The following is a 14,485-nucleotide window of genomic DNA, read 5'->3' as shown; positions in this document are numbered from 1 at the left end:
TGAGCTTTGTCACTGTGCCGTCTAGAGTGATTCTCATTTGTAAGCATATTGGTGTGCTTTTCTGTGAGCTTGTATATCTGACAAATCTCAATGGCCTTATTCAAAGTTAAACCGCAGTCACGAAGCAAAATCTTTCTCACAGCATCATCTTTTATACCACATACAAGTCTGTCATATAAGAATGTCATTTGGTCCTGATAAGTGTGCAAAAGCAACCTTTAAAACAGGGAAACTACAACACCAGGAAAACATCAATTTGGGACAAGAATGTGATATAAAAGAACTTGAGCAAGAAGGAGTGTATAAATATTTGGGAACTGATGAAGGATCAACAATAAAACATGAACAAATGTGTATAAAACTTAGTAAGGAATACTTCAGAAGACTTAAATTAATTCTGAAAACAGCACTGACATCTAGGAATAAAATCCAAGCTATAAACCAATTTGCTCTTCGTGTCCTAACTTCCAATTCTGGAATGACTGACTGGCCCCAAAACATGTTGGATAGATTAGATTGGAAAACAAGAAGGATGCTTCATGCTCACCAAATGATTTATAAAAATCCGTGCATAACAAGATTATATGTTCCCTCTTCCGAAGGAGGGATGATCCTCCTTGAAATTGATTATATGTATAGATACGCAGTTGTGGGACTCCACACATCTTCTGACCTCACAAGACCCAAATGTTGTGAAAGTTTTGGAACATGAGAAGAATAAGTCTAAGATGACATCTCTACTTAATCTAGCAGAAGCATATCTGTATCAAGCAGGAATGGAAATCATACCAGAAGTAGATAAAAATTAGGCAGCGGCTGAATGTGCCAAAGTACAAAAGAAAGAATGTAAGGTGAAGGATCAGATGAGAAGGCAAGAAATGTGGAAAATGCATACATATATTTGCAAGTATAGAAAACTTCTGGAAGAACGTCATGTTGGTCAGGAACAAACGCAGGAATGGTTGAGGTGAATTCAAACCAAGAGATGAAAAGTTAATATTGGCGGCCCAAGATAGTGGACTTTGTTCACATTGGTTTACAAAGTCCATTGAAGATGTGGGAAAAACAGACAAATGTAGATTTTGTAAAACCGAATTGGTAACAGTTGCACACTTCAGTGCTGGTTGCGATATACTAATGGCAGAAGGACTGTATACTGAAAGGCATAATAATGTGGTGAGACTGTTGCACTGGGGATTGTGCAAACATTATGGTGTTGAAGTGGCTGAAAAACAGTGGAAACAGGAGCCACAAAGCATCATAGAAAATGAAGTCTGCATCACATGGGATCATCCATTACTAACAGTTCAAAAGATAGATGCTAGAAAACTAGATATAATGGTCCAGGAAAAGAAGACAAAAGTAGCATTGATCATTGAAATCCCCACACCCAGTAACTACAGTGTCCTGCGTACAGAGAGACATAAAGTCATAAAATATCAGGATTTGCAGGCAGAAACAAGAGCAATGTGAAAGAAAGATACCCAAACAGTTCCAGTAGTAGTAGGAGCAGCAGGTCTTATAAAGAAGAGTCTACAATCATATTTAGATATGCTACCAATACATGTAGCTTTGTACGAATTGCAGAAGGAGCCATTACTGGGCACATTGTGCGTGCTGCAAAGAGCACTTTTGGCTGACATCAAAGATTGAAACAATACTAATTTCATGAACTTTAATCGTACTTTGATTTAGGAATGGGGTCCATTCCCATCATGGTATTAAAAACCCAAAATATTTGGAGAAATTAAAAAAAGTCTGCCCTTTATCAACTCATCCCTTAAGTCACCAAATCTGCATGTTTTAGCTTTATTTCTTAGGTGAGTTATATATGCTGCAAAAGTTTTTCACCAGGCTTTTGATCCCTTCTGTAAAATAAGTGCCTTTCCATTGTAACATTTGTCTGGGGGTTACACATTTCTCTAAATTTATGTTTTAAGCACTCCGGTTCCTCCCTTGACTCAGCCTGTACAACAATATGTCAGTTTTCCCCCCACTTCTGTATAAGATAGTAGGTGCATACACAAATGAGCGTTCCCTTTTTATAGCGTCTGATCCAGCTAAATTAAGCAGGAATTAAATGCCTTTGTGCATTCATCTTTATCAGAAAATGCAGCCTGTATAAAAATGTCATACTCTTGCTCAAACACTCTTCAGTTCTAAGCAGTATTACTGTCAAACATAAGTGCACTGGGTTTTCGAAATCCATCTGCCATTCCCACCAAGTATGCACAGACACACTGAAAATATGGCCTTTGTAATTATGTATGAACAAAGAATTCTGTGAGCTTGTAACAACATTTAGATGCACAACAAGCTCTTCAAAGTACTGTACCTAGTGAAATATGCCCTGTAATGGTTGTACTTTGCGAAATAACTTACTGGATATCTTTGCTTAATACGAAAATGCATGCTTTGTGAAAATGCGGTTGTTTCCCATTATTTTTTTCATTTTATGGAATTCGGACTTTATTTCAAACATTTTCCATAGTAATTTGAATGTTTTCACCAATATCGTACATATCGGCTTCTGTGAAAAGCATTTAGAATGTTCTGTATGCCACATTTCATATTATGCTGAAAGAAATAGTGCTGAGCAAGTTTTAATACCTGAAATTCTTTTCTGACATGTTTTGTGAAGTTTGCACATTTTAGGGATGATCGGCTCGTCTGTATTCCTCCGGCTGTACGCAAGTGCTTCTAGTCATTTTAGCCAAGCTGCTTCTATCTTCATGCCCCTTGGATATTCCGGTTTCTGCTCCTTGTCTTTTAGACAGTCTGCTTCTGACACCATGTCGTTTATTCATCTCTTAACACATGACAAGAAGAGAGGGGGTTTTCATTTAGATGCTTTAATATAATACATAGAAACACAGGATGGATAGCGGCATCATTAAATACGAATGACCTAGTTAACAAACAGGCCTTACATACATGCATGCTTACATCTCAACTGCTTAATACAAAATGGCAGTGTACCTTGCACGTGCTTAGTATTTATACATTTGTGCAAGCCCTTGGATAACTTCTTAACGGTATATACTCACTGATCTACAAAGGGGATCAGCTGACACCTACTTAAAAGCATTAAAATTATACCTTTACTGATTCACTGCTATGAATGCACTCAAAACTTAACCTTTTTTTTATAGGGGAGAATGCATCCGTAATACTTCTTGCCATATGGCTTCACAGGCTATGGCTGACCTTTTCCCATAAAGATGCAGGGTAGGAGCAATACTGCGGTGGTGGTGCTGCGGTAGTGTTGTCACCTCACAATAAGACGCTGTCCAGTTCGATTCTCAGCTAGAGCGTCTTCTGCGTGGAGACATGCGTGAATGGGCGTACCTTCGTTGAAGGTTGTGCGTCAGAGCTGGCAACTCGGCATGTAAAAATCTACTGCCAATCATTAGCGGACCGGAGTTCCACTGTGGCGACCCCTAATCGGGAAAAGCCGAAAGACACAACAACATGCAGGGTAGGAGCAAATCTGCAGGTGGTGTTTAACTAAAAAATATTTCAATAAGTACTGTACACCTATCCTCATTTACATGCAGAAAAGTATGGCAGTGCCTAAAGAAACGAAGATGCAGCCTCCAAGAATTGAAAGGAAATGTGAAGAAATTAAGCTCCAGCAAACAGTAGCATTATTTAGAAAAGGAAAGCTTTTTTTTTAATAATGCCATTGTACAGCAGAAGTGTTCTTTGTGGGTGTGAAAAAGTTAGCTTAGCCACCAGCTGTCTTTGTTTGCTTATTTGGGGTGTGCCCTTGTAACCAAACCACACTGGAGGGTAGACCCCGCCCCCCAGTTATCTACACCAAAACATAGTATATTGCTTAATTATATTACAATGCTAGTACTTTGTACTTTCTCCTAGGTTACTGACAAATGGAGAGGAAATGTAGTGTGTCTGTAATGATTTTGTGTCTCTGCAGAGGTACAAGATACATGCGCAATACACCTGATTCCACATAGGAAAATGTATCAAGTGTAATGTTATGTTGTGCAGATACTCAGCTGGAAGCATATTGTACCAGTCATTTATTATTGACCTATTTGTTTACTAGTTCTGTTCACATCTGTATGAAAATAAAACAGTTAGTGTTAGCAGTGATAAATCTAAAAGTTCACCTTTTAGAGAGCATTCAGGCTGCTTACTCTCTATAGGTAACGCATATATTGAACCCATCTTGATTTTTTATGTATTAAGTTTCTGCAGATCGTGAAACTTTGGCAGATAAGCTGCTTTTGAAAAAGAAGGGCAGAACTTGTAAAATAGTGTGTAACAATGCCAAATCTTCAAAGCAGTATGCATAAAATCTGAGTTTAACACCGGAAACTTTCTAAATGGAGAACTGCAAAAATGAAAAAATGTAGTATGGTATAAAATGTCTTAATAAATGATTTAACTTAAGAAAATATGGGACATCATCAGATGACTGCTCTTGCAACTGTAGGAAAATTGGTTGTTTTGCTGGATCATTAGAAATGTCCTTTACTCCTTTTGAGGAGACGTGGTAGCTCTCATCTACAAAGTATTCTGAATTTGAGAAAATTGATAATGAGTTATGAAATGAGAGATTAAGTATTCGAAACTGGAGCATTGAACCACATTCAAACATGGCCACCAGCAGTGGGTAAGCCTCAGCACTGACTGCTACTGCTGGTGGCGTCTTTTTCTGATTTTGAGATGGGCCATCTGCAGTCATCCTGCACAGTCTTGTAGGACCACCATGATGAGATGTCACCTCAGCCGAGCTGTATGCTAATGAATCATGCTGGGAGAGTGGTCTGTGCTAATTAGCCATGTGTTGTCCCCTGGAAATGACTGTGATAAGCCATTTACACAGCCAAGTGAATGATTCAGAGAATTACTGTGTTCTGTAAATTAGCTCAGCCAAAGGTTTGTGTTCACGTATTACTTGCAATGGGTGAGATTGTTAGAGGTTAGTGCCAAGGAGTTTAGTCAACAGGCGTGTGCGCTGCGCTGTGTGTGTGTGTGTGTGTGTGTGTGTGTGTGTGTGTGTGTGTGTGTGTGTGTGTGTGTGTGTGTGTGTGTACTGAGGAATGAGTGATCTCAGGTGTAATTGTGTACGTGTGATTGTGTCTGCCTGGGTGGCCACATCATATGTTGAGGATGGGTGTGGGGTGAATGTGTCGTTTGATTGGGTGATGTAGAGGGGACGTTTTTGTGTGCGTGTGGGCATGCACGCACTCATGCATGTATGTGTTAGTGCATTTGTATGTGAGAGGGGCTCTTACACCGCTACACTCCCTTAGGTTAAATAGCAAGTCCTGCAATACTGGGCAGGTAGAGAACACTAAACATAAGAAAAATCCAACTAGTGCCCTACATTCCCTTAAAAAGTTACTATAACAACAGTTTTGCAGCATGACATTCATATGGGCCAGTGGGGGAGAGGGACACTAGACACCAGGGATACTCTTGAAATACAAGCATAAGTTGCTTTGCAAGGAAGGGTAAAACTTTAAACCCTTGATAAATGGAAGCTACATCTTTAAGCCGATGTTTAGTCCTGTGCCAAGACTGAACACCAGGGAGAGAATTTAATTATTACTCTAAGTCACTTAAAAGTGATTAAGAAAAGGGGGAGCTTCAAACCCTGTACCTTGGTATGGAAATCAGCTTTTTAACTTTTTAACTAAGAAAAGCTTTAGTTTTCTACACAACTGAGGATTTTGTGAAAAGATGGTTCTCGCATCATGATGTGTTTTCTGAACAGTATGAAGCATGAAACTCCAGTGTCTGGCTTTATTGACTGACTATGACTGCTTTGTGAGTTATGAGGGAAATGGAAAGTAATAAGGCAAAATCAGGAGCATTTTTGTAAAATCAGAGACAGTCAAGAGGGATGGAGAGCAAGGTGTCTGTCAGGGTTGGGGCCAACATACCTCTAAAGTGGCATGACAAAGACTCCTAGATAAACTGGGAGGAACACTTGACAGTTGTGTCTTTCGGCTTTTCCCGGTTAGGGGTCGCCACAGCAGAACTCCAGTCCGCTAGTGATTGGCAGTAGATTGTTACATGCCGAGTTGCCAGCTCTGACGCACACCCTTCAACGAAGGTACGCCCATTCACGCATGTCTCCACGCAGAAGACGCTCTAGCTGAGAATCGAACCGGACAGCGTCTTACTCTGAGGTGACAATGCTACCACAGCACCACCACCGCAGTAACTGGGAGAAATGTTAAATATTACTGTATCTTAAAAAAAGTAATAGAGATACAGGTGTAGCATCAAGATGCAGTTTTCTGAACACTGAGGAGAATGAAACACTAATGTCTGGCATTATTGACTGACTGTAATCATAATTTATAAGGGGCAGGGAAATACAAGGCTACAGTAGGGATGTTGTGTAAACTAAAGGACATGTAAAGAGGTATGGGGATGTTTGTGCGTTTGGGGAGATGAGTGAGGAGGGTTTCTGCCTGTGCCAAAGTGATGCATTGGCTACTAGATGTGATTACTGCAGGAAAGTGCTGACTAGTACCAGCGGTAGCAGCACGAAATTAAGAGGCATGCAAAGTAGCTGATGATGAGATCTTTCCTCATTGTGGATAACAGTTCTCCGAATCCAATTTTCTGTGGTCATGGAAACTGTCCCTTTTGGCCAAAGCTCTTGTAGCATATGGTAGCATTCTTTATGAATCCCAGGAGAATGTTTCTTAAATAAACTTTGTATTTAATTGGATAGGGTTTGATGGTATTTTCATACTTTTTAGTGTAAATAATACAGATGGAGAAAGAAAAAAAGAGCTTAGTTCATTTTATGGAACAGACTAATTGTAAATACCATATGTTCGTTGCCATTAAGGGCCTTAACCATTATACTGGATTATGTTTCTAATATGTTTTTTTTTTTTATTATGTGGAGTTATTTTATGCCTGTACGTATTCTTTTTCAGGATGGCCATTCTGTGCATAAAAGGGAAACTGTGAAGAATAAAGACACTCTGTTTTCCAAAAAGGCAGATACAAAGGTATATAAAAACAACATATGTTGCATACATATTTTTTTCTTGCAGAAAATATCCTGTAGTGCTGTGTCAACTGGAAAACAGTCCTCTACCTAACCTCGAAATATTAAAATCTTTCACCAGTTACTTCTGGTGTAAATCTTCCTTTTTCAAGAGGCTCCTATTGCCAGCTAGAAAAGTACTATTGCAGAGACCATAACAGCCAAAGAAAGAGAGGCCAGTTTGATCTAAAATAACTCACATTCTTATACACTTATTGACAAAATCTGTACCACAGCAAAAGTGAAAGATAAACACTTACCTCGCTAACAGGAAATGACAAATTTCTCTCAATGCTGGATTGCCATTCTCTCCTTATCCTAAGCTCAAGCATGCTCAAGCATGAGAGTGGATTATTACTTCACCATTTAACTCCGCTTTGTACAGCACGATGAATATAATAGTGTAGGTTGTTTCTTTACCCAGTAGCTTACCATCCAAGTTTTAGAAACAAACCTTAACAGAAGCATCTTCTCCCCACAGTATATGTAAATCTGATAGAGTAATAAATGACTAGAAGAAATGTACTCAGAATAACTATTTTGATTTATAACTGACAGCATAATGTACCTCTTTTTGGTTTATTTTTTTATTACAGTTATCTTTGTAAAGGTTTGTTATGGGTATATTATAGCAATAACCCACGCCTGGGTGTGGGTAATGCTAAATTTACCCACGGTTGGCGTGGTTTGGTCCCGAGGGCGAAGCCCGAGGGACCAAACAAAGCCAACCATGGGTAAATTTAGCATTACCCACACCCAGAAGTGGGTTATTGCTATCAAAGCCAACCATGGGTAAATTTAGCATTACCCACACCCAGAAGTGGGTTATTGCTATTATACCATGACATTATTTAAGAAAAGAAACTATTACTTTTCTTAAATAATGGCATAGTATAATGCCGGTTTACTGCCCTTCCGCAGATGTCTGGCATCCGCGGCAGTTCTGATGTACTGCGCGCCTGCACAGTACATCAGAGCTGTGGGCAAAAGCAACGGAGAAAGCAAGGTCTCTGTTGCTTTTTATGTTTCGCTATGTTAAATGAGTTTAACATAGCGAGACAGTTTAAAATAAGCAACGGAGATGTCCGTTGCTTATTTTAAACTGTCTCGCTATGTTAAACTCATTTAACATAGCAAACACTAAAAAGCAACGGAGATCTTGCTTTCTCCATTGCTTTTAAACATGTCTCGCTATGTTAAATGGGTTTAACATGGCGAGACAGTTTAAAATAAGCAACGGAGATCTCCGTTGCTTATTTTAAGGTCTCGCTATGTTAAACCCATTTAACATAGCGAACAGTGTTTAAAAGTTATACTAATGGAAAAAAGTCCGGGCAACCGGGCCTTTTTCCATTAGTATAACTCGATTTACAATGGGCACGCTGGCCAATCAGCGTGCACGTTTTGGGGGGGTCATGGTATAATTCCCAATACTGTACGATTATTATTATTTACTATTCACTTTTGCACCTGTTGATTTGTAAACATAATGAAGTGGTAGTAACTTCTGTTTTGTTGTGAAAATATAAAAAAGTGGCTCTGTGTAGGATGTGTATGTTTCTGCAGAGAAGATGTACACAAAATAAATGGACTTGGATGCATGGAACATCACAGTGAAGGCCTTCTGTGGTATGAGGAGTGGAAGTATTTTTTACCTTATAACTGAGGAGCACACTTTTGCAGGCTTAAAAACATGTAGCCAGTATGAACACTTGCTAGGCACCTTAAAAGTCAGTCCCAGAATAGGTAATGCATCATTTGTGGTAACTGTATATTTTTCTGCTATTTATTCATTCCTTGTGGATAGGTGGAGAGACATTTGGCAGTCTGCTAATCAAATTTTGATATGGCCCTGAGGAACATCAGTTTGCAGCAGCCTTCAGTTCAGCATCTCTTCAGCTGTCAAGAAAACTGTTTTTATTGAGCACAGGTCGATAACATGTGCGCATGTGCGCGCACACACACACACACACACACACACACACACACACACACACATATTTATAGAGCAGCAGCAATGTAAATCTGCAGTTCAGTTTAACTGAATGTCTCCATTTCAGCAAGATGCTTAGCTAATCTGAATAGGTTAAAAGACACTACTTTTTATCCGCTTTAAGTCAACCCAACATTTGATTTCTGTTTTAGTTGACACAGAGCAGTCCCCTGTTTTCTTCAGTGTGTGTCTTTATCTTCATCTTGTTTTGAAAAGTGGACATTCTTTTGTTTTTAAACAATAAACATCTTTATTAAATTGTCGTGTATGACATAGGCAATCTTACATTTATATAAATGAAAACAAACCATACCAACACAATCTCAGCTGCAAACATTATACATTACAAACCATGCAAGCACAACTATAGCTACAAACACTATACATCACTTATAATGTATCCAGCCATTAGCAGTCAACCATTACATTAGTCATTCAGTTTGTGCCTTCTTTTAAACCTCGTTCCTCCACTGCATGTATTGATCCCACACTTCCCATTTTTTCCTATGCAATTTGCTCCTACCCTTTTTTTTAGAAATCCCAATTCCAATTGTTTTATCTCTGTTACTATCTTTGCTACTTCTAGTAAAGTTGGTTTAGACCTTGATTTCCATTTTGTAGCATTTGCTTTTTTGTCACCCATCATAATTAGACTTGGGGCCTTACTATGTCTAGGCAATTCAGATTCTATCTCATAGCTCAAAAAAATAATTTCCTTAGTTACACCAATTTGCATCTCCAACAGAGCAGTCTACAGGGAATCTCTGCCAATTCGTTATACTCCCAGAAAATATGTTCCCAGTTGCCTTATTCTTCCCCATCACACTTTTAACATTTGCTGTCTACCTGAGGAGAAATTCTTTGGAGTCTACTTGGGATATAAAAATACCTATGTAAATACTTCCAAGCTAAGATCCTAATTCTAGACTTTGTTGCATATTTGGGAGACATACATATATTCCACCCCCATTGTTTTTGTGACATGCTTATCCAGTCTTTCTTCCCTCTCTTTTCTAACTTCCTCTGATTAATTTTTGCAGTTGTCATACGGTATTTTATATGCTGTACTAATTTAATGGTAACTTCTACTAAAAGCTCTACCAGTACTGACCTTTTCATTTAGGACCTCTCTATTTTTGTTTGCCTATTATCTGATATCAATCCTTGATAGAGAAGGTAATCTCTAACCTGCAGTGCAAATAAGTTCTTGGTGTCTTCCCATTCTGTTTACCTTTCCCTCTCTAGTTGTTTCCTCCCAGTACCTTGGTTCCTTTGCCAGTTTTCTCAAATTCCACCCCCCCCCCCCTTGCTTATTGTCTTTATCCCTAATTGCAGAGATCTATCGGCAGAATCTCTTTTCTCCATTCCCATGTTGACTTAGTTCTTAGAATACTTTCTGCTACTTTATGAATATAATATTCTGTATGGTTATTGCTATTCTCCTTGAAGGTCTGCATCCAGAATACCAGCCTCTGCTTGTTTCTTGAGCTCCCCCCTGTTTCATCATCACCTTCCACTTTGAATTATAGGTTTCTGCTTGGGCTATGTCTAGGAGCCTTCACTGTGTAGCTCTGAAATACCTCTTCAGATTGGGCAATTCCAGTCTGCCTCCTTCTATTGGAAAGGACCTGTTTATCCCACTTGACATTTGTCATCTTCCCCTTCCAGATTGATTGTTATCCACGACTTCTTCTCTGGTTGATAAAAATATGCCTGATCTATATATAATGTTAAAGGAACTAAAAACATTTGCTTGTATCGTACTATTCATGTTCATATAACAGAGCTTCCAATTTCTCCGTTTTTGTACCGTCTTTTGTTTAGTCTCTTCCCACATATCCTTAGCTGCCATACAGGAATCATTTATAATCCATACTCCTAAATACTTCATTTTATATCCCCATAATTATGGAGATTGAACCAATGTGTGTGTGGGTACATAATTTACCACTGTTGCTTTTGTTTTAGCTTTATTAATTTTGTATCCTGAAAAGATCTGAAACTGTCTCAAAATGTTTCACAACCCTCAGGATCATCAATGTTCTGTTAATGTTGTTGAATGTTTGCCTCCCCTCCCCAAAACCACATTGGTCCATAGATATCAATACTGGCATCACTTTTGCCATTCTTTTAGCCATTATAGACATAAACCATTCATAATCCTGGTTTAGTATTGAAATGGGCATGTATGAATCTGATGATTCTTTACCCTCTTTAGGTATTACATCTACCAGCACTTTCTTCCAGGATATTGGTACTTCTCTTAAAATACTGTTAAACAAAACTTTCCAGATCTTTACCTGTTTTTCCTCCTAGATTCCAAAAGTCTACAGGAATACCATCTACTTCTGGAGTCTTTCCTATGGATTGGTTATACATAATTTTACCTCATCTCCTTCTATTCTAACTGTTAGTAATTGAGCCTCGCTCACCTGTAACCTTGACATATTTATAAACATTCCTATTTGTACCTTTTGTTGATTTCTATATTTCTCTCAGTACCTTGGTTCCTTTGCCAGTTTTCTCAAATTCCACCCCCCCCCCCCTTGCTTATTGTCTTTATCCCTAATTGCAGAGATCTATCGGCAGAATCTCTTTTCTCCATTCCCATGTTGACTTAGTTCTTAGAATACTTTCTGCTACTTTATGAATATAATATTCTGTATGGTTATTGCTATTCTCCTTGAAGGTCTGCATCCAGAATACCAGCCTCTGCTTGATGTTCTTCATTCCACATTGCTGCAGTCCTAACTATTGGGTAGTCCGCTGTCCAGTCGGCCCGAATACCAAAGTATATGGCTGACATCGGTCAGGGCGCATTAGACTGACGTCAGTACGTCAGGGTACTAATGCGCATGACCGACGTCATATCCTCAGTCTTTTTTGCCGCATGGTCCGGATGCAGAAGCAATTTTGCGAAGTGCAGGTTGGCGTTCTGAAAGTTTCTGAAGCCAGGAGTTTCAGACCGAATCAAAGTTGGCTAAGTACCCGTTGGGAATATTTTGTTTTTCTTGCCTCAGTATTTAACCGGATGTCAGAAAAAGTGAATAACTGTATTTCTTGTGGGAAACAGATACCTCATAGGGATTACCATACTTTGTGTATACCTTGTTTAGGGCCTGAGCACGACGTTGTTGTTGGATGCGCTCTTGTGCTAGATTTAACAAACGCACTATTAAGAAGGTTAGACTGTGCCAGGTTAGTGTTTGGGAAGCGTTGTAATTATAAAATGCCGTCGGATGTTCCACGCCGCTTCGACTAAAAGCAAAGGACAAAACAGCAAAGCCTAGAGTGGAGGAACCGACAGTCCCAGACGTTGGTTCTTTAGAGGGCTCAGTGGAGCCGGAGGTTTTGCCAGGTGTTTCTTTGGAGTCTCAGGGAGAGACTTTACTGTTACAGGATGTATCCTCTCAGGAAGTAGGCCAGGCTGAGGGGCTTCTCAGGTGGCTGTTCTTCCCTCTCTTCCCTAAGGTGGTCAGAGCCTCCCTTCTGTTTCCAAGGCTTCTTTGAGGGGCAGGCCGAGTTTTGCTTCAGTGGGGGTTTCTCCTAGTACTTCAGGGTCTTTGCCTAAGAAACATATGCTTAAAATGGCAGAGGATTTGATTACTATGATAAGAGGTTCTATGCCCCCTCCTGATAAGAGGCCTAGGGTGGAATCTGAGTTTGAGAGTTTTGAGCAATGCTCGGAGGCTTCTGAGTCTTCGGCTGAGGACTTGCAGGAGTACCCTCCTTATTCTGATTCTGATGTGGATGATTCTACTCCTTCAGCTTCCCCTCCTGAGGATTTTTCTTTTTCAGAGACTCTGCATTCCATGAGGGAGCATTTTAAATGGGAAGGTCAAGATTTCTCTGATTCCAGGAAAAGGCTTAGGAATTCTGTTTTACCCCAGCACAGGCCTTTAGCTATACCTCCTGTTTAGAATGTGGAGGAAGATGTATTTGCAGAGGCTTCCCTGAATCCGGATTCTTTGCCTCCTGCCCCGGTTAAACCGGATAGGTATTATAGGGTGCCTGAAGCTCATAAGTATCTCTTTAAGAGTCCTAGGGCAGACCCGAAACTGTCTCTCAGGGGCCTAAAGGTGTGAAGGCCTCAGTTGTTAAAAATCCTGTCCCTCCTGATAAAGAGGCAAGGGCTTTGGATAGATGGGGAAAGAAAGTGTATACTTCTTCCACTTTAGCCATGAGGGCGTTGAATTGTCAGTTTCACATGGTAAAATATCAGAATTATCTTCTTTCACAGTTGAAATCTAAGGTGGATGCTCTCGGGGAAGGTATTGAGTGTAAAGAGTTGCAGGATTTAGTTCATGTGTCTGAACAAGTGGGTAAACATTCCTTGCAATGTGGTTTTGATGCTGTGCAGGCCTCCTCCAGGGTGGCTGCCACTGGTTCTGTTCTTCGTAGGCACGCCTGGTTGAGAGATCAGAACTTAGCTGAGCATGTTAAGACAAGGATTTTGGATGCTCCTTTACAGTCTGATGTGTTGTTTGGTTCGCCTGTGGAAGCAGTTTTAAAGAAGATGGAGGACAAGGCTAAGTCTATGCAAACTGTTAAGGATTTTTGGCAGGTGCAGCCTCCGAAGTTTAGTAGAAATTGGCCTGCTAAGGGATGGACTTATCCTGCTTATGATTCCCAGTCTAGGGGTAGGTCTAGACGTGGTAGGGGCAGAGCTCAAGGTGCTTTTAGGCCTAGGACAGGGAGTTCACCTGCTCAGACTTCTGGTGAGGGCAGGGGTCAGTCCTTTCGCAAGCAGACCCAATGACCTGCCTTTTCAGCTGCCAGTACCTTCTCCTGGCGGCACCTCTAGGAGGAAGGCTGTCTCTTTCAAAGAAAATTGGGATTTAATTACCCAAGACAAATGGGTTCTGGATATCATTCACCACGGTTACAGGTTTTATTTCCATACCTTGCCTCCTTTCAAAGGCATGCCAGACATTCCTCCTCTACAAAGACAAGAGGCTCACAAGCAAATTTCTCAGTTACTCCAAATAGGGGCCATTCAGCCGGTTCCTGTGCCAGAAAGGGGCCTAGGATTTTATTCTCGCCTGTTCCTAGTACCAAAGAAGGGGAACACGTGGAGACCAATTTTGGATTTATCTATCCTCAACACTTATCTGGACATTCCCAAGTTCAAAATGTTGACGTTACAACAGCTTTTACCTCTGCTGGGCAAGGATCACTGGATGGTAACTTTAGATCTCAAGGAAGCTTACCTTCATGTGCCTATAAGACTAAGTTGCAGAAAGTATCTGCGTTTCGAGCTGAAAATTCTCATTATCAGTTCTCTGCATTGCCCTTTGGCTTATCTACTGCCCAGAGTATTCACAAAGGTTCTGGCTCCAGTGATAGCTTACTTCAGGCTAAAAGGAATTCAAATCTATCCTTACTTGGACGATTGCCTGATTCTGGCTCAAGAAAAGGAAGACCTTCTACAGCATTTGGAATATGTCATA

The 14,485-nt window shown here is 40.1% G+C and overlaps 1 protein-coding gene across 3 annotated transcripts in view; it reads left to right on the top strand.

The window, feature by feature from the left end:
• The window catches only part of TMEM87B (transmembrane protein 87B), a 1,440,625-nt gene that overhangs the window by 420,650 nt on the left and 1,005,490 nt on the right, over nucleotides 1-14,485 (top strand). For 2 of the 3 annotated variants that reach the window (XM_044078974.1, XM_044078964.1), the window contains exon 6: nucleotides 6,930-7,004. The exons of the other annotated variant lie outside the window; for it this stretch is intronic. In XM_044078974.1, coding sequence (XP_043934909.1) covers nucleotides 6,930-7,004 — 75 coding nt within the window. The remainder of the gene's footprint in view (nucleotides 1-6,929; nucleotides 7,005-14,485) is intronic. 3 annotated transcript variants of the gene reach the window in all.

The sequence above is a fragment of the Protopterus annectens genome, chromosome 1.part1 (assembly GCF_019279795.1).
Source record: "Protopterus annectens isolate FY-2018-M chromosome 1.part1, PAN1.0, whole genome shotgun sequence".
Lineage (NCBI taxonomy): Eukaryota > Metazoa > Chordata > Ceratodontiformes > Protopteridae > Protopterus > Protopterus annectens.
The sequence above is the reverse complement of the archived record's forward strand: the minus strand, read 5'-3'. Positions and strand labels throughout refer to the sequence as shown.